The sequence below is a fragment of the Megascapheus bottae genome, chromosome 9 (assembly GCF_031878675.1).
Source record: "Megascapheus bottae isolate mThoBot1 chromosome 9, mThoBot2.hap1, whole genome shotgun sequence".
NCBI lineage: Eukaryota > Metazoa > Chordata > Mammalia > Rodentia > Geomyidae > Megascapheus > Megascapheus bottae.
In genome coordinates this window covers 68,951,371-68,969,402 of record NC_143517.1, presented here as the reverse complement: position 1 = coordinate 68,969,402, position 18,032 = coordinate 68,951,371, and the positions used below count along the sequence as shown (strand labels likewise).

At 54.0% G+C, this 18,032-nt stretch overlaps 1 protein-coding gene and 1 non-coding gene across 4 annotated transcripts; both read right to left on the bottom strand.

Annotated features, from left to right (window-relative positions):
• Positions 1-361: 361 nt before the first annotated feature.
• Ppp1r16a (protein phosphatase 1 regulatory subunit 16A) lies at positions 362-17,962 on the bottom strand. Of its 3 annotated transcripts, none has more exons than XM_090339617.1 (11): positions 17,826-17,962; positions 4,693-5,632; positions 3,531-3,601; positions 3,317-3,462; positions 2,225-2,328; positions 2,032-2,156; positions 1,815-1,940; positions 1,664-1,739; positions 1,457-1,586; positions 1,203-1,368; positions 362-944 (listed from the first exon to the last, which is right to left on the bottom strand). In XM_090339617.1, the coding sequence occupies exons 2-11, from the start codon at positions 4,949-4,951 to the stop codon at positions 573-575; spliced, it is 1,575 nt and encodes a 524-aa protein (XP_090195743.1). In that variant the 5' UTR covers positions 4,952-5,632; positions 17,826-17,962; the 3' UTR covers positions 362-572. The 3 variants fall into 3 exon arrangements, with proteins under 3 accessions (XP_090195743.1, XP_090195742.1, XP_090195744.1); XM_090339616.1 differs by lacking the exon at positions 17,826-17,962 and adding an exon at positions 17,573-17,791; XM_090339618.1 differs by lacking the exon at positions 17,826-17,962 and adding an exon at positions 6,356-6,378.
• On the bottom strand, positions 15,672-15,778 carry LOC150059389 (U6 spliceosomal RNA). Its single transcript, XR_016536729.1, has one exon. It is a non-coding gene; the product is annotated as a U6 spliceosomal RNA (small nuclear RNA).
• Positions 17,963-18,032: the final 70 nt, after the last annotated feature.

The window sequence follows — 18,032 nt, the reverse complement described above, 5'->3', positions numbered from 1 at the left end:
CCAGGGCCACAGGCCAGGAGCTGGGGGATCCACGGGCCCAGGGGAAGAGCCTGGCGATGGCCCTGCTCCTGTTTTGTATCGATGGCTCTGGCTCAAGAGTCCTGTGAAAACCACTTGCAGGCTAGGGGCCCTATTCTTGTTTGGTCACCTCTAGCCCTTGTCCCAAAAGTGTCCTTCTAAGGTACTGGGCTCTCTGAGGAAAGCAGTTCCTGAGGAGCCTACAAGAAGCGGCACGTAGCCAGGAAGGGTGTGGACGGAAACTAAGCTTCTTCTTTGCGAGTTCTCCCACGCAGGGGCACAGGCCGCCTCCTGCAAGCCCTCACATGCACACACAGGCCGGGCCAGGGTGCTCCGAGGCCTGGCAGGCCCCTGCTGCAGATGCAGTCTGCCCCTCCCCAGTGAGACACAGGAAGGCTCCGTGGCAGACAGCCTTTATCAAGAGTCCCAGGACAAATGGTCTTTGCAGTCTTCTCGCCCACAGGTCCATCCCTGAGTGGGGCAGCGGGCACCCTAGGCAGTGGAAGCCAAGGAGGTGCTGTACTGGCCCCTCAGCCCCGGGGAGGGAGGGCCCCTCACATGAGCAGGCAGCATGGCCTCTTCTCCACAGGGGCCTCCTCGGAGGGAGCGGTGAGCTTGAGCAGGGGTGGGTCCCCCAGTGCCCTGGAGTCACAATCAGGCTGAGAGTTCTCAGTGTCATGCAGGCCACACTCTAAGGCCTGAGGCCCCTCAGAAGTTGGTCGCTGAAGCTTGGCAGCAGCTCGCTGACGCTTGAGCTGTGCCAGGGTGTGGTGAGCCTTATCCCGGACAAGGGAATCAGGAACAGCATTCTCCAGGGGGCTCAGCTGGTAGGAGACGCTCTGGTCCAGCCGCTTGGAGTACAGGTGCCGTCCTGGGGGGAGCCCTACCCGGCCATTGTGTGTCCTGGCCATCTTAGGGTCTTCCTCCTGTGGGCAGAGCCAGGGCCCCACAGGCCATCAGGAAGGCATCCCCTCGCCTGCAGCGGCAGGGTGGAGTAGACCTGGAGGGGAGGTAGGCCAGCCAGCTGCCCACCACTGTGATCAGCCACCCACCAGCCCATCTGGGAGTGCAAGGTCACCGGGCCTTCCACCTCCACATGGGGCCAGCGCAGACAGAGGAAGAGGCCCTGGAGCCAGACCACAGTCCAGGCTCCCCCACCAAGGCCTCACAGGCCCCGTGCTCACCTCTGGGTGCTGCAGGCGGAGCTCAGCGCTGGTCTGCCGGTCCTCGTCATCCTCTGGCGTCTCTGGACTGGCAGGTGACGGCTGCTGCCACACCATGGCTTCCTGGGCGTGCTCCTTGCGGTACAGGTTTGTGCGCTGGGTCAGGCTCACTCGCCGCACCACTTTCCTGAGTGGGAGGGAGATGTGAATGGGTAGGAGAGGCTGCTGGGAGTGTGGCTGGGGCAGGCAGGGTCCGTGGCGGGAGGCAGGCTCACCCTCGGCTGCCTGCACTTGAGGTTCGCCGACGGAGCAGGGAGCGCTGGCGGCCCTGGGCTCGGAGGAGAGCATCCTGCTTGTGCTTCAGCTCTAGAAGCTTGGCCCTCGCCTCGTCATCCCCACACACATCTGAGGAAAGCGGGGTGGAGATGTCACAGCCACGCCTCCCCCATCTGTCCCCGCGCAGAGGCAGGCTTCACACTCACCAAGAGGTGTCTCGTCCAGCAGCGACTTCCCATTCAGGTCAGCCCCATGTGCCACGAGCAGCTCCACCAGGTGCACCTGAGGGCAGCCAGCAGGCGCTAAGGGCTCCAGCTGGGGCTGGGAGTCACCCGCCTGCCTCTGCCGCATACTCACCTGGCCCCAGTATGCTGCAGCATGCAGCGGCTCCCAGCCATCCTGGTCCTTGGCACTCGGGCTGGCTCCATGCTCCAGGAGAAGGGCAGCCACCTCACTGAACCCATTAGCGGCAGCGATGTGCAGCTGCAGAAAGGTCACCAGGCCTTGAATCCTGGCCCCACCAGCCCTCTGCAGAAGCACCCACCCAGACCCCTCCCCATGGCCAGGTCCTCACCAGCGTGGCCCCATTATCCAGGGGTTCACTGAGGTCAGCCCCAGCATGCAGCTGGCTCTGGAGGTCATCGAGCATGCGAAGCTCTGGCACTGCCCGGGCCTCCTCGATGCTGTCTTGGGTGATACCTACGGGGCGGCAGGCTCAGAGAGAGGCTGCTGGGGCCCAGCCCCAGCAGCGGGCAGCGTGCACTCACCACGGTTAGCCATGGCCGTCTCGAGGCAGTCCAGCGTCTGCTCATCCTCACACAGGTCATAGGGCATGTTTCCATCAGTGTTTACTGCCAGGAGATCGGCGCCGCTGTGGAGCGGACAGACAGGCACTAGTGTCAGGACCTCTCATTCCGGGAGCCCATCCCTCTCTCAGCAGGTTCTCCCTCTGCAGAGGCCCCTAGCCTCCTCTGTCCTAGGGAGGTGAGGACAGAATGAGGAGGAGGCCCACACCCCACCTGCTGCTGGGAGAGGTGGCCACCCACAGCCCTAGATCCTGTCCTTAAACCAGACAGCCCATCTGGAAGTCTATACTTATCTGGGTCCCAGGCTCAAGGCACCTATCTGCACCTGCCCCAATACAGTGGATGCACCTACAGCAGGATGCAGGAAAAACAGGGCTGGAGCTGTCTGGGATGTGAAACCCACCTGCTGAGGCATGACCAGCTGTCAGCGGGGAGCCCAAAGGGCCTGCCAACCCACTCTTCACCTCCGCCCCCTGCTGAGTCACTTGGATGTGACAGACTACACACCCGTGTGAGGCTGGCTAAGCTCCTTCCCTCTGATCTATTAGAGAGGCAGGGTAACAGAAGGCTGCTGAAGTCACCTGTTTCCTCTGCTTCCCTTTCTCCTAGTTGTAAATAAGGGCTTCCCTTGTGTGTTTTGTTTTGTTTTGTTTTGCCAGTCCTGGGCTTGAGCTCAGGGCCTGAGCACTGTCCTGGGGCTTTTTCAAGGCTAGAGCTCTACCACTTTAGCCACAGCACCACTTCCGGTTTTTTTCTATATATGTGGTACCGAAGAATAGAACCCAGGTCTTCGTGCATGCTAGGCAAGCACGCTACCACTGGGCCAAGCTCCCAGCCGGCAATTCCACTTTCAACGCTGACCAAGATGGTACTTCTCCATGTAGAGCTGGGTTAGTCATTAGGCCAGAACTGGAGGCCAGCTTGCCCAGCAGGACGTGACCACAGTGAGTATTCGGCCCTGGGAGTACCAGGCGGGTCAGCAGAACCAGAGGGACCACCTGAGAAGCTATCTGTGTTGAAGCCCCTTCTTGACAGGCCTCAAGCGGGCCCTACCGGGAAATGAGGAGCTCCACAAGACGCAGGTGGCCGCAGGTGGCTGCAGCATGCAGAGGCGTCCAGCACTCACTGTCACGAGCATTAACGTCAGCCCCAGCCTCCAGGAGCTGCTGCACCATCTCTTGAAAGTCATCGATGCAGCACTGCAAACAAGCAACCTGAGCACCAGAGCCCTAGCCGATCTCCCACCCCCGACCCTGCACGGGCTGACCTGGTGCAGCGCCGTCAGGCCGTCTTCATTGGCCAGGTCAGGGCTGACCCCACTCTTGAGGAACTGGTGGACTGCAAGAAGGGTGAGGCAAGTGGAGGTGAGGCTGTGAAGAGCTTATGTGACCCACTGCGCTACAGCCCGGGCGCACATGGATTCAGGAGTCGTGGGCATGTCTGCCCCACGGGAACCACAGGCATGGCAGCCCAACACTCCCGGGTCACAGTATACACCCGCCGCTCAGGACCCCTCAGGACCCTCCTGAAGGCAGCTTGCCAGTAATCCCACACTCCACTCCCCGTCCCACTGCTGCCACCGCCACCAGCTGGAGTGCAGAGGGAGGTGACTGTCCAAGGGTCCGGTCCATTCCCAGCGTGGTGGGGCCCATCCTCTCCTCCTCTTTCCTAAGGTCAGGTGAGGCTTTATCCCCACCCTCACTCCCCTAGAGAGCTCCCACCCATGCCCCAGCTCTTGTCAAGGTCACCAGAGGTTCTCCCTGGTGTGCAGGACACACCCTCTTTCTTCCCACAGTTCCCTGCAGCCAGACCCACAGCATATCCACAGTACCTTCTTCCACTCCCTCTGCCACTAGGCCTCTCAGAAGGCACTGCCCTCCTCCTCACCCTCTGTCCTAGAGGAAGCAGGAAGAGCCCTCAAGAGACACTAACACCCCACTTCTTCCCAGCCCCAGGGCTGCACCCAGGGGAGCTACAGCGCCTGCTGTCAGATCAGGTCTGTCATGGGGTTGGGAAGGTTCTAACAAGAGTCAAAAGCAGAGCCTGGGACAGCAATGAGCAAAAGCAACTCATGTACGTTCTGGGTCTCAGCCTGGGCCTGGCCATCCCTATTCTGCCTCTAGAGGTGAGTATTACCAATCCGTGCTCCCTGTGTGAAGATCCAGGCACACCGGCACTGAGGCAATGAGGGCCACCCAGGGAAGCCAAGACCTGGACTCTACAGGACCCTCTGGGCCCACCCTGTGGCCTGGCCCTGTCAACCCCACTGACCTCAAACTGGGACCTTCTGTGCACAGTCTCACTGCAGGACAGTGTCCAAGGGACCTGGGACCTCCCTGTGGCTGGTGGGTTCCCGGGATGTCCACAGACCTAGGTCCAATTCTGAGCCCAACATGAGATGCAGAAGAGCATCCACTGTGCACACTCACCTTCCTCCAGGTCGTTCCGGGCGGCAGCCTCCAGAAGGACGACACTGGGAGGGAAGAGAACCTGCTTCTGAGGCCCCCGGTCAGCGACCTCCTTCTGAGACTGCTCCCCACGGCCCTTCTTGCCCTGGGCCTCCTTCTCAGCCTGGGCCCACATCTTCACCTGCTGAGCACGTCGCTTCTGGGCATGCTTTAGCCGCTCTTGGGTGCTCATCCTGCCCACCATGGGCATCTCCGCCAGCAGCTCCAGGTGCTCGGCCATGGTGGGGGACGGCTGCCCACAGGACTCCTCGGGTCACCACAGTGGGGGACTCAGGGACCAGGCTAGGCCTGAGGGGTGGGGCAGTTGGCTGAACTGACACCCTTGAGGGCATCCCCTTTCCAAGGCCTGGTGCCCTTTGCCCCTTGCAAGGCTGGGTCAGGAGGCCCTACGCTGTGATCAGGTCCAGGCACAGCCTGGACAGGGAGGGTGTGCGGGTAGTGCAGCTGATCCCCAGGCAAGCCTGACACCTCAGCTGCTCCAGCCAGCAGGGCTGTGCCCCTGCAGCGCCTCTCCTCCTCCTCCTTGGGGTCAGGGTGCACAGCCTTTAGGAAGTAGCCCTAAGACCCGGGAGGCTTCAGTCCAGGGTCTGAAGCAAATTACCCAGATAACAAAGTTCCAGCTTCCTGGCACTCTGCCAGAGGACGGAAGGGCAGAGGCAATCAACTGCTGGGCTCTTGACTGCCCCTGGGAGTCTGCTCTCCTCCCATGCCGGCCCCTCCCTACCGTCTTCCAAACAGCACACTAGGACTAAGGAGGTATGGCCAAAGAAAATGAGCATGGGGCCAGTCCCAGCTCCCAGTGTCCAGGGCTAAGAATTCCTGCGTAGCTGGGGAGTAGAGGGGACACGGAGCTTGTAAACACGTCCTTAGAGGAGCCTCCCCTTTCAGCAGCCGCACACACCTGAGGAGTAAATGAGGAAGCTCATCAAGACCAGATCATGGGGCAAGGCAGGTGAGCTCAGATGAACCCTGACTCCCTGGCATCTTAGGGTCTTGCCCTATGTGCAATTTACCCGCTGTCAGCACAGCACACACCCAGGAAAGGGCAAAAAGGACACCTCAGCTCCCACCCCCTTCAAGACAATGTTGCAGGCTGCAGGACAGGCCAGCAGAACCAGGTCTAGCTATCCGTGTGGAGCTACGTTAGGGCTAGCGGGGCTGGTCCAACGACATCCGCCTCCTGGGTCTTCACCTGGCCTGACCAGATAGCTCCCAATCTTATCGTCTGCTCTTCAATAAGATGCCAGCCAGTCAGTACTCCAGCCATCCTGGGCTACACTAAAAGCTAGAGTCGTATAGGCTGGGAGTTTGACCTGGTGGTACAGTGTTTGTCTAGCATGCAGAAAGACCCAGGTTTGATTCCTCGGTACAACATATATAGAAAAAAGCCAGGGGCCAGGAATTTGGCCTAGTGGTAGAGTGCTTGCCTAGCATGCACGAAGACCTGGGTTCGAGTCTTCAGTACCACATACATAGAGAAAAGCCAGAAGTGGTGCTGAGGCTCAAGGGGTAGAGCTCTAGCTTTGAGAAAGCCCAGGACAGTGCTCCGGCCCTGAGTTCAAGGAACAGGACTGGCAAAAAAAAAAAAAAAAAAGCTGTTTGGACACTGGTATAGGTGACCCACCTGTCATGAGGAGAGCTGGGAAAGAAGCCCAGCAGTCACTGGGATGCTCGAAGCCAGATCTAGAGAAGACAGGGCCAAACTACATGCAGAGGAGACCTAATCAGAGTCCTCTTCTCCAGGTACCAGGCCACACCCACATTTTCTATGACCAGGTACAAGGGGATCTCTGTGAACACCAGCTTCTGCCATGAAGGGGACTGCTGGGTTCGCCACATCAGTCCTGTCAGGTTCCTCCTGAGACCTGGAGCCATTCTGCAGGTTTAATCTGCCTAGATTAAGTGCCCTGTGCACCCAGTTGAAGCTGTTTAGGGTCGGGACATACAAAAACTCACAGCTCCTATAGATCAAGAGCTTTCCCAGTGGCACTCTCCCTCTGAGCAACTGCTTCTTGCCCACCATGCTCATGGCTACTGAGGCCAGAGAAGGCACTCTGCTGCCCAGAGGCCTGACCTTGCTCTTGTGTGCGTGCTCTCCCCCCCCCTCGGATACAAAGTCCCTATTTAAGACAGGCCAGCTGGATCCTCAGGCAGCTGCTAGCATCTCCACCTGAGTACCTGATGGCAGACCCCACAGGCATGGTAGAACCCTGCTCCTGGCTGCCACTGCAGTAAACACCCTCCTCTCTGAAGGGGCTGGGAAGGCAGGGCCTACACCTCTCAATCATCAGCACCCTACCAGGGAGATGCCCCAAGCAAGGTATCTCCACCCCAATGGAAGTGGCTCTGTGGCTCCAGGAGTAGGCAGGAGCCTTGAGCTGAAGAGCTCAGGGACAGCACCCAGGCCCAGAGTTCAAACCACAAAGTCAAGATTAAAAAAAAAAAAAGGTATCCCCACCTCTATCATCTGGTAGAAGGAAAAGTATTTTAGGCCCTTGTCCTACACAATGCACAACAGAAAACCCAAGGAGAGCAGACATTTTTTCAAATAGAACCTATGCTGGCCTTTGTGTTTTGTTGCGCCCCTGAGGCACAGCCCGGGAAAAGGGAAAAGCATGGCCCCTCTGGCCAACACTGGGCTGGGGGTTTGCCCAGCTTCACTTCTTCCTCTCAGAAGAAAGGAAGCAGGGGCTGTGACTGTGGCTGAGCCATAGAGTGCTTGCTTGGCATGAATGAAGCCCTGGGTGGGATTCCTCAGTACCATGTAAACAGAAAAGAATAAAGAAAAGAAAGGAAAAAGGGAAGCAGTCAATATGAGTCAGGGAGCCTCAAGCCCCCTCTGCAGGTAGTTACTCTGACAATCTAGAACTAAGCTGGGGCTGAACTGTAGGCTCCTAACTCTCTAGATCTCCCAGAAGCCAGACTCAGGGGTCAGGGTAGCCAAAGGCCAGCTGCAGTTTGATATTCCTCTTGCCCACCTGGTCCTTGGCTGCCGACCCAAATGAACACACTAAGGCGTAGCACCTGCTCCCTACTAGACATGAAGGGTGACCCTGTCCAAAAAGAAATGTACTCCTGGGGCCGGGAGTTTGGCGCAGGGGTAGAGTTCTTGCCTAGCGTGCACAAAATCCCAGGTTGGATTCCTCGATACCACACACATAGAAAAAGCTGAAAGTGGTGCTATGGCTCACGCGGTAGGGCCCGTGCCTTGAGAAAGCCCAAGGACAAGGCTCAGGCCCTGAGTTCTAGGCCCAGGACTGGCAAAATAATAAGAATAAGAAGTAGCAGCGGCGGCGGCGGCGGCGGCTGGGTGCGGTGGCTCACGCCTGTAATCCTAGCTACTCAGGAGGGTGAGATCTGAGGATTGCCGTTCAAACCACCCAGGGCACTAAAAAGTCCTTGAGAGGCCGGGAGTTTGGTCTAGTTGTAGAGTGCTCACCTAGCATTCACGAAGACCTGGGTTTGATTCTTTGGTACCCCATACACAGAAAAGAGCTGGAAGTAGTGCTGTGGCTCAAGTGGCAGACCACTAGCCTTGAGGAAAAGAAAAAAAAAAGCCCAAGAACACTGTTTAGGCCCCGAGTTCAAGTCCCAGGACTGGCAAAAAAGAAAAAAAAAACATAGTGGCTGGTTGACTGAGCAGAGCAGCATCCTACCAAGAGGCCACCACACTCAAACACTCAGGCCAAGAGAAGGGCTGAGCAGGGCAGCTACTGCCTCAGTCCACAAAGCCTCCCCAAGCCTCCCTGGAATGTCACACAGACAATCTGGCTGATGTACACCGCACTCAGCCTCAAGCCTGGGTGAGCGGTATCAGGATGCATGATCCAGTGTGGAGAAGGCTCCTGAGAGGACACTGGGCACGGTCCACCTCTACCCTTTTCAACGCAGAGAAACACACTGCTCTGTGACTCCCTGACAAAGCTGACCTTTGTCCAAGGATAGCACCCAGACCCCAGCCCAGGCCAAGCGAAAATATACCCAAGCCCGCGGACTGCCAGAACCTCATATTCTCAACATCTCACCTATTCCCACTGCCACCATATCCAACTAAAGGTCTCTGCTGTTACTCTACACAATCCAGAGCTGTCCTATTAACCATCCTCCATAATGCCTCTCACACCCCCTTAAGACATGACACAGCAAAAGCCCAGCAATGGGCAGCCTCAAGGGCCCTGGGATCGTGACAAGTGATGTGCTACGCAGACAAAAGACGGAAGGTAGGAGGTGCATGGAGGAAAGCGGCTCAGAGAAAAGCCGAGATGGGACAGGAGACGGGGTGCCCTCTATAGGCCAGACCTGAACTGTGTCCTTCCAATACCTCCACCACCCCTTCCGGGAGCTCCCCATTAAAATCCATTGCGCAGATAGGGAAGACAGCAGGGGCAGCACCCACAGGTATAGAGAGAGCCTCCTGCCTCCAGCTGTGTATCACACAGGAAGTCTGCTCGACAGGGTAGTAGAGCCACAGCTGGGCAGCTAACACAGGAGTCCCTGTGGATACTAAGTGTCCCGGCCATTCAGGGGACTCCACTAGACCTACTGGAGTTAATTCCTGTAACTTACAACCAGAAGAGCTGATCTTGACTACCATATCCATCAGCAAAAAACGGGAGTCTCAGCCAGGCAATGGTGGCGCACGCCTGCAATCCTAGCTACTCAGGAGGCTGAGTAGCTAGAATGACAGGAAAGTGCCTGCCACCCTTATCTCCAATAAACTACCATAAAACCAGAAGTGGGGCTGTGGTTCGAAGTAGTAGAGCACTAGCCTTGAGCATAAGTGCTCAGGGTCTATACCCAGGCCAACTACCAGCCAAATGTCTGGCACAACTATTCTGGAAAACATCACGTATGATTGTTTTGCAGAATAACGTCATACATGTCAGCCTGTCAACAGGACAGGCAGAGCTTGATGTCTCAGCAGAGTGGCTGTAAAGTACTAACAATGGTCCAGAATAAAGGTGTCACAGATACACAGACTCACCTGTACATTTAGGAAGGACCCCAAGGAGCGGGGGCTGTACAAGGGAATCTCAGGGGGCCACGTGAAAGCACACGCAGGACTCAGAACAGCCCTGCTAGACCACTGGGAAGGGCAGCTCAGTTCCGTGGTTTGTTCCTGGGGTCACAGGCTGTCCCTGGCCCACAGCATCTCAGGACCCATGGTAGAAAAGAGGTTGAGGAACTCTAGCCACTGTCCATGGGGGGGGAAAAAAGTTACATAAGAAACAGTGCAGGACCCTCCTCACTCCTCACAGTGAGCTATGACAGCACACATATGGCCCACCATTAGAAACCTGCATAGACAGAGGGTAGATGTTCTGTAATACTAGCATAGAGAAATGCCTTTATGTATTTATTTATTTATTTTGCCAGTCCTGGGGCTTGAACTCAGAGCCTGGGTACTGTCCTTGGACACTTTTGCTCAAAGCTAGCACTCTACGACTTGAGCTACAGCATAATTTCCGGCTTTTTTCTATGTATGTGGTACTGAGGACTCGAGCGCAGGTCTTCGTGCATGCTAGGCAAGCACTCTACCACTAGGCCAAAATCCCCACCCAAAATTGACTAATTACACTTAATTTTTAAATACATTGTAAAACAAAAATAAAACCTACAGGCTAGGAATGTGGCTTAGTGGTAGAGTGCTTGTCTAACATGCATGAAACCCTGAAGTCAATTCCTCAGTAACTACATGAACAGAAAAAAAAAAGTTGAAAGTAGTGCTGTGGCTCAAGTGGTAGAGCACTGGCCTATGCACAGACAGGGTCAGAGACAGAGCCCAGGCTGAGTTCAAGGACTGGCAATAAACAAAATGGAACATGTACAATGACCAAGACTGATGAAATGATCCTCAAGCAAGGCAGAGGTAAAGGACTAAGAGTTTATGGACAGATGACACAGACTCCAGGGAGATGTCAACAGCTATTTACCTCCCCAGAACCTAATACACACAAATTAAAAGGAGGAGACACAATGGACCCTGTGCTCACATAGCATAAAGGAGGCTTTCGGAAAGCACAGGTGGGACTGGAAATCTCAGACACTAAGACTCTGCAAACGCTGCATAAGGGTAGCATTTGTAGGAGAAACCTTCAGAGAACTGGGCTGAGCAGATGAGCCAAGGCTCCAGACCCAGACTTCTCCTTCCCCCCAACCTTCTAATCCTTTGGGCTTCAGCCAACACAAGCCAGCCCCACACACTTTCCTGAACAAGCTGATTCCTTTTCCCTGGGGCCTTGGGCCCAAGACATGAAAAAGTGGCACAAACCTTTCATTCCTTACTAAGGCTACAGAACCCTGTTCTCTCTTTTTTCCCTAGTAGTCCTATCTGGAATGACAGTTACAGTGACCAGTACCAGCCCTTACCATCTTACAGCACTCACTCACTCACTCACTCCTCACTCCTCACTCACTCACACACACAGACACAGACACAGACACACACACTATGGCTAAATTCCTGCTATTCTAAAGACTGTTTTTTTTTTGTTGTTGTTATTGTTGTTGTTGTTTTGCTTTGCTTTGCTTTGTTTTGTTTTTTTACCAGTGCTGGGGACTGAACTCAGGGCCTGAGCACCGTCCTTGGGCTTTCCTCAAGGCTAGAGCTCTACAGCTCTACCATTGAGCCACAGCACCACTTCTGGCTTTGCTATGCATGTGATACCTAGGAACTGAACCTTTGTCTTTGTGCATGCTAGGCAAGCATTAGGCCAAACTCCCTGCCAACTCCTGGCCAAGACTATTGGGTTTTTCTGGTCAGTCCTGGGGCTTGAATTCAGGTCAAGACACTATCCCTGTGCTTCTTCTGTTCTAGTAGAGCTCTCAACCACAGAGCCACATTCCCAGCCCCTAAAGATTCTTCCCCGCCCCTGTCCTGGGCTTGGGACTCAGGGCCTGAGCACTGTCCTTGGGCTTTCTCAAGGCTAGAGCTCTATCACTTGAGCCTTGGCACCACTTCTGGCTTTTTCTATGTACGTAGTACAGAGGAATCGAACCTGGGTCTTCATGCATGCTAGGCAAGCACTCCACCACTAGGCCAAACTCCTAGCCCCTCTAAGGACTCTTATGAGCTGGGTACCAGTGGTTTATACTGGTAGTCCTAGCTACTCAGGAGGCTGAGATGTGAGGACCATGGTTCAAAGCTAGCCTGGCATGAAAGTCTGTGAGACTCTTATCTCCAATCAACCACCAGAAAAATGGAAGTGGTGCTGAGGCTCAAATTGGTAGAGTGCTAGCCTAGAGCTGAAGAGCTCAGGAATAGCGCTCTGGCCCAGAATTCAAGCCCCATCACAGACAAAATAAACTCTTATGGATGACCCTTCATGTCTCTACCATCTGTCCTACTTACACCATCCACCTAGTCACCAAAGCAGCCAGCATCCCAACATCTCAATCTCTGCAACTTGTACTCTTGTGACCTGGATCACAGCCCCAACACTCCAGCAGTCCCCCACACTGTCCTCAACCTCTCAGCTTCAGCTCTGTGTTCTCTGCCCTCTTCACTAACAGAGCTGGTAACCAGGTACAACTCTTGACTCTGCAGGACCATTCCTGATGATGGCTCTACTGATGCAGACATCTCAATCCAATGTGCACAGGGTCAAATCAGAGAAGGCACTATAACTTCTTCCTTGCACTCCCACAGACCACATGCTCTGCAGGCCAGCCACGCATGTTCTGAGAACACTCCACCCTGTGGAAAAATCCCCAGGGAGGCACCAACCGAGGGCTCTAACCCTTAGACCCCACAGAGGACACAGTCAGCTTAACTGCAGCTCTGAGTATGAGTGAGAACCAAGAAGAGCTCGATATTTTCACATCCCTAACTGGCTGACTAATGAAGTTGTTTTAAGCCACTACACATAGGCTGATCTATCATTCGTCGGTATGACTTAGAAATAGGCTCTACTGGGCCGGGAGTTTGGCCTAGTGGTAGAACGCTTGCCCAGCATGCACGAAGACCCGGGTTCGATTCCTCGGTACCACATACATAGAAAAAAGCCGAAAATGGTGCTGAGGCTCAAGTGGTAGAGCTCTAGCCTTGAGAAAGTCCAAGGACAGTGCTCAGGCCCTGAGCTTAAGCTCAGGACTGGCAAAAAGAAAAAAGAAAAAGAAAAAGAAATAGGCTCTACTGGGGCCAGGAGCGTGGCATAGTGGTGGAATGCTTGCCTAGGATATATGAAGTCCTGGGTTCAATTCCTCCATACCACATATACAGAAAAAGACAGAAATGGTGCTGTGGTTCAAGTAGTAGAGTGCTGGCCTTGAGAAAGCCCAAGGACAGTGCTCAGGCCCTGAGTTCAAGCCCCAGGACAGAAAGCAAGAAAGCAGAAAAGCAAGCAAGCAAGCATGCAAGCAAGCAAAAAAGAAAGAAAGAGACAGAGAGAGAGAAGGAAGGAGGGAAGGAAGGAAGGAAGGAAGGAAGGAAGGAAGGAAAGAAGGAAGGAGCTGTGTAGTTTGGCCTAGAAGCAGAAGGCTTGCCTAGCATACACAAAGACCTGGGTTCAATTCCTTGGCACCACATACTTAGGAAGAGGAGGAGGGAGGGGTAGGGAGGAAGCGGGGAGAAAGGGAGGGAGGGAAATAGGCTCTACTTTCTCACACTCTATTCTGATGTCAGCCATGCAGCACCAAGATTCCACAGCATTCTCCAATAAATTGTAGCACCATGCCTGTGTACCCATGTGGGCCTGTCACAGATTCTGTCCTGCAGGTAGCTGATCCTGATCATCTTCTGGTCTCAGATGCCTTCCTGACCTTCGCCTGAGGCTCAGGTTTTTCCTGGCACAAGCAGGAGAACTGTTATGAAATGGAAACCTTCTACTGTTTTCAATCTACAAAAATGAACTGTCATTTAGCTCCATACAGCTGCCTATGGTGAGGGAGAACCCCAGGACAGCCACTCAGAGCTGGAGCTGTCAGGCCATAGGGAGGATGGCTCCCAGAGCAACTTCTTCTAGGGAAGAAAATCTAGAAAAGGCTTCTCCTCAGAAATCAGAGGAGATAGGCCAGGAGTTTGGCCTAGTGGTAGAGTGCTAGCCAAGCATGCACAAACACCTGGGTTCGAGTCCTTGGTACCACACATATAGAAAAAGCTGGAAGTGGTACTGTGGCTCAAGTCGTAGAGCCCTGGCCTTAAGAAACCCAAGGACTGTGCTTAGGCCCTGAGTTCAGGCCCCAGGACTGGCAAAAGAAAAAATAAAATCAGAGAAGGCTCTGAATCTCCCTCTTTATTTTCCTTTCCTTTTGCTACCTGGATCTGAAATCTAATAAACTAACTCACAGCCAAGTGTCAGAGGCCTAGCTGCACAAATGAATGAAGCTAGGAAGCATGAGATATCTGCATCTGAAAAAGATTGCAAAAGAACTAAAGATAAAAGTCAGCCAGAATGGGCTGGGAGTTTGGCCTAGTGGTTAAAGTGCTTGCCTAGCATGTACAAAGACCAGGGTTCGATTCCTTGGTACCACATACATAGAAAAAAGCTGGAAGTGGTGCTGAGGCTCAAGTGGTAGAGCTCTAGCCTTGAGAAAGTCCAAGGACAGTGCTCAGGCCCTGAGCTCAAGCCCAGGACTGGCACAAAAAAAAAAAAAAAAAAAAAGTCAGCCAGAAAAAGGAGAGGAAAAGGACAGAGGGAAGGAGGGTAGCATTGCAAAAGACTACTTCCAGGGAGCCAGTGCCACAGCACCACTTGACTAGCACTGCCTCAGGTAGTTCTATAGCTCTACTGGGCCATGACCCCAAGGTCTGATGTGGAAACAGGTCTGTCAAGTACAACAATGACAAAATCAACTATACAAACTGTTTGAATTGGGAAAGATGGAGAACTAAGAAAGGGCTGAAACTGATCAAGATTCACTGTGTTTACAAACTGATTTGTTGAACTTCTTAAAGAAAAAAAAATTGTTTTTGTCAGTCATGGGACTTGAACTCTGGCCCTGGGCACTGTCTCTGAGCTCTTCAGCTCAAGGCTACCTCCCTATCCCTCGAGCCACAGTGCCATTTCTCCCACTTCCAGTTTTCTCTTGTTTATTTGGACTTCTGTGACCGGGCTGGCTTTGAACCATGATCCTCAGATCTCAGCCTCCTGAGTAGCTAGAATTATAGGCATGAGCCACTAGTGCCTGACAAAAATAATTTTTTGTTTTTGGTCAGTCATGGGACTTGAACTCAGAGCCTGGGCGCTATCCCTAAGCTCTTCAGCTCAAGGCTAGTGCACTACCCATTTGAACCACAGCGCCACTTCCACTTCCAGTTTTCTGGTGGTAATTGGAGACATGTCTCACAGACTTTCGTGCCAAGCTGACTCTGAATCACGATCAGCATATCTCAGTCTCTTGAATAGTTAGGATTACTGGCATGAGCCCACAGGCACCTAGTAAAGATTTTTTTTTTAATTTTTTAATTTAAAAGTAAGCTTTTTACCAGGCGCTGGTAGCTCACATCTGTAATCCTAGCTACTCAGGAGGGTGAGTTCTGAGGAATGCAGTGCAAAGCCCTCCCAGGCATTAAAGTCCAAGTCTATGAGACTCTTATCTCCAATTAAACACCAGAAAACCAAAAGTGGTACTCCAGCTCAAGTGGCAGAGTACTAGCCTTGAGCTGAAGATCTGAGGGACAATATCCAGGTCGAGTTCAAGCCCCATGACCAAGAAAAAAAAAATAATAATAAGATAATCATAATAAAAGGCTGGGAGTTTGGCCTAGTGGTAGAGTGCTTGCCTAGCATGCGAGCCCTGAGTTCGATTCCTCCATACCACATACATAGAAAAGGCCACAAGTGGTGTTGTGGCTTAAGTGGCAGAGTGCTAGCCCTGAGCAAAAAGTGTCCAAGGACAGTGCCCAAGCCCCTGAGTTCAAGCCCCAGGACTGACAATAATAATAATAAATATAAAATAAAAAGTAAGGTTTTTTTGTTGTTTTTCTTGTTGTTGTTGTTTTAAATATGGAACGCTTCACGAATTTGCGTGTCATCCTTGTGCAGGGGCCGTGTTAATCTTCTCTGCATCGTTCCAATTTTAGTATATGTGCTGCCGAAGCGAGCACTCTTGTTGTTTTTTGGTCGGTCTTGGGACTTGAACTGTGGTCCTGGGCACTGTCCTTAGACACTTTGCTCAAGACTAGCACTCTGCCACTTGAGCCACAGTGCTGCTTCGGGCTTTTTCTGTATATGTTGTTCTGGGGAATCAAACCTAGGGATTTGTGCATGCTAGGCAAGCACGCTACCACTAGGCCATGCTCCTGGCCTATCCCTGAGCTCTTTTGCTCAAGGCTCGCACACTATCACTTGGAGCCACAGGGCCACTTCCAGTTTTCTGGTGATTAACTGGAGGTCAGAGTCTCATAGACTTTCCTGCCTGGGCTAGATTTGAACTGTGATCCTCAGATCTCAGCCTCCCAAGTAGCTAAAATTGTAGACATGAACTACCAGTAAGTACTTGGCTCAGATTACATCTTAAATGTCACCTCCTCAGCAATCTTCTGTGATTACTTTATAAACTCTTACCACATTTTAATTTTTTTTCTTTTAGGTCGGTCATGGGGCTTGACTTCTGGGCCTGGGTACTGTCCCTGAGCTCTTCAGCTCAAGGCTACAGCCCTACCCCCTTGAGCCATGTGGACACTTCAGCTTTCCTAGTAGTTACTTGGAGATAAGCATCTCACATTCTTTAGTGCCCCGGCTGGCTTTGAACCTCCATCTTCAGATCTCAGCCTCTGGTAGCTACCATTACAGGAGTGAGCCACCACACCCGGCCACATTTTAACTTCTGACATACCATTTAGCATCCTAAGAATAGCTTAGCTCAGTGTCTGCCTCACAAGAAACAACAACTGGTGAAAGACCAGGTGGTCACTTCATGTACAAAACAGAATAGGGCACTGGTTACATCATATAGAAATGCCTTCACTCAGGTAAGCATGCTTTAGTGCCAGAGACATCTAGGAGGAAGTTACAATCAAGGCTGTGAGTGAGGTACTTCAGCAGGTGGATGCAGAGCAAGCACTGGGATGGGGCACACTTAGGGTAGAGCAAGTACCTGAGGGCCAATACATTACGAGGGCTCCTAAACTGCACACAGTGAAGACATTATAGCAATCAGCTACCAATACAGACCAGAGATTCAGGAATCCCTCAGATGCAGCCCCAAAATCGAGCCCAAAGATATTGGAGCCCCCTTGTTAGGCATCTGCCAGCCCAGGCAACTCTGGGAAGAGCAGAATCCAGGCATATCCTAAGCAGGGGAGGAAGCAAACCAGGAAGAGCTCAGGTCCCAGCACCATGACCCAGGCCTAAAACCACAGAGAACTCTGGAGGCTGAGGCAGAAGGATCCTGAGCTGGCGGTCTCTGCCAATAAGGAAGAAACAGTCCAGGGATGAGAGTGAAGGATGGGCTGAAGCCATCACAGCACTGCCAGAGACGGAGACTTGGCACAGAGACAGGCAGCTGGCCCCTCAAAAGCTCAGAACATTGATGTGGCATGCTGAAAACATGGAGCCAGCGTCTGGGCAGATCTCATCAGGCAGCCACCAGCTCCATCGTGGAGTTCTCCACACTGGGTAGTATCAGCTCTGCCGCCCTGAAGCACACTAGGGCCAGTCCTTCGGGGAAAAGAACCACCCCGGGAAACACCGTCCGGTAACCCCCAGGAAGCAGAGAGGAAGGCCCCGAGAGCTCGGCAGGCTTGAGTGAGTCCACACACACACACACACGCCCCTTCTTTGCTCCGTGGGGACCAACGCTTTGCGCCCCAACCAGCCCAAGAACTGCTCGGGGACTGGCCCGCACTCCTCGCCCGACCCCGACCCCCGAGTGCAGGCGAGCCCACGCGCCAGCCTACCTCAGAAGCCGGGTCGCCCGCCCCGAGCGTGCCCAGGGCCTCGGCGTCCGCCTCGGAAGATGGAGAACGCCGGCCAGTCCACGGCTAACAGGCTGCGAGGGGCACCACTTCGCTTTGGGGAAAGGGGAGAAGCGACTGCGGGGGCCTCCGCCGGGCGGCCCGAGCGGCCTCTCCCGACGCCCGCCGGCGCTCCGCTCGGCGCAGGCCCCGCCGGCCCCCACGGCGCGCCGCCCGCCCGCAGGGCGCGCCTCACCTGCAGCACCGCGGGCCGCGCGCCAGCTCACGCCGCGCGGCGGGTCACTCGATCCGGCGGAGCTCCAGACCCCGCGCGGCTCCGGGCGCCGCGGGGGCGGACCCCGCTCCCGGCCTCACCATGGCAACCCGACACTTCCGACCCGCGCTGCCCGGAGCGGAAGCCGCAATGCCCTGTGGGAGGGGCGGGTCCGCGGTGGGCGGGGCC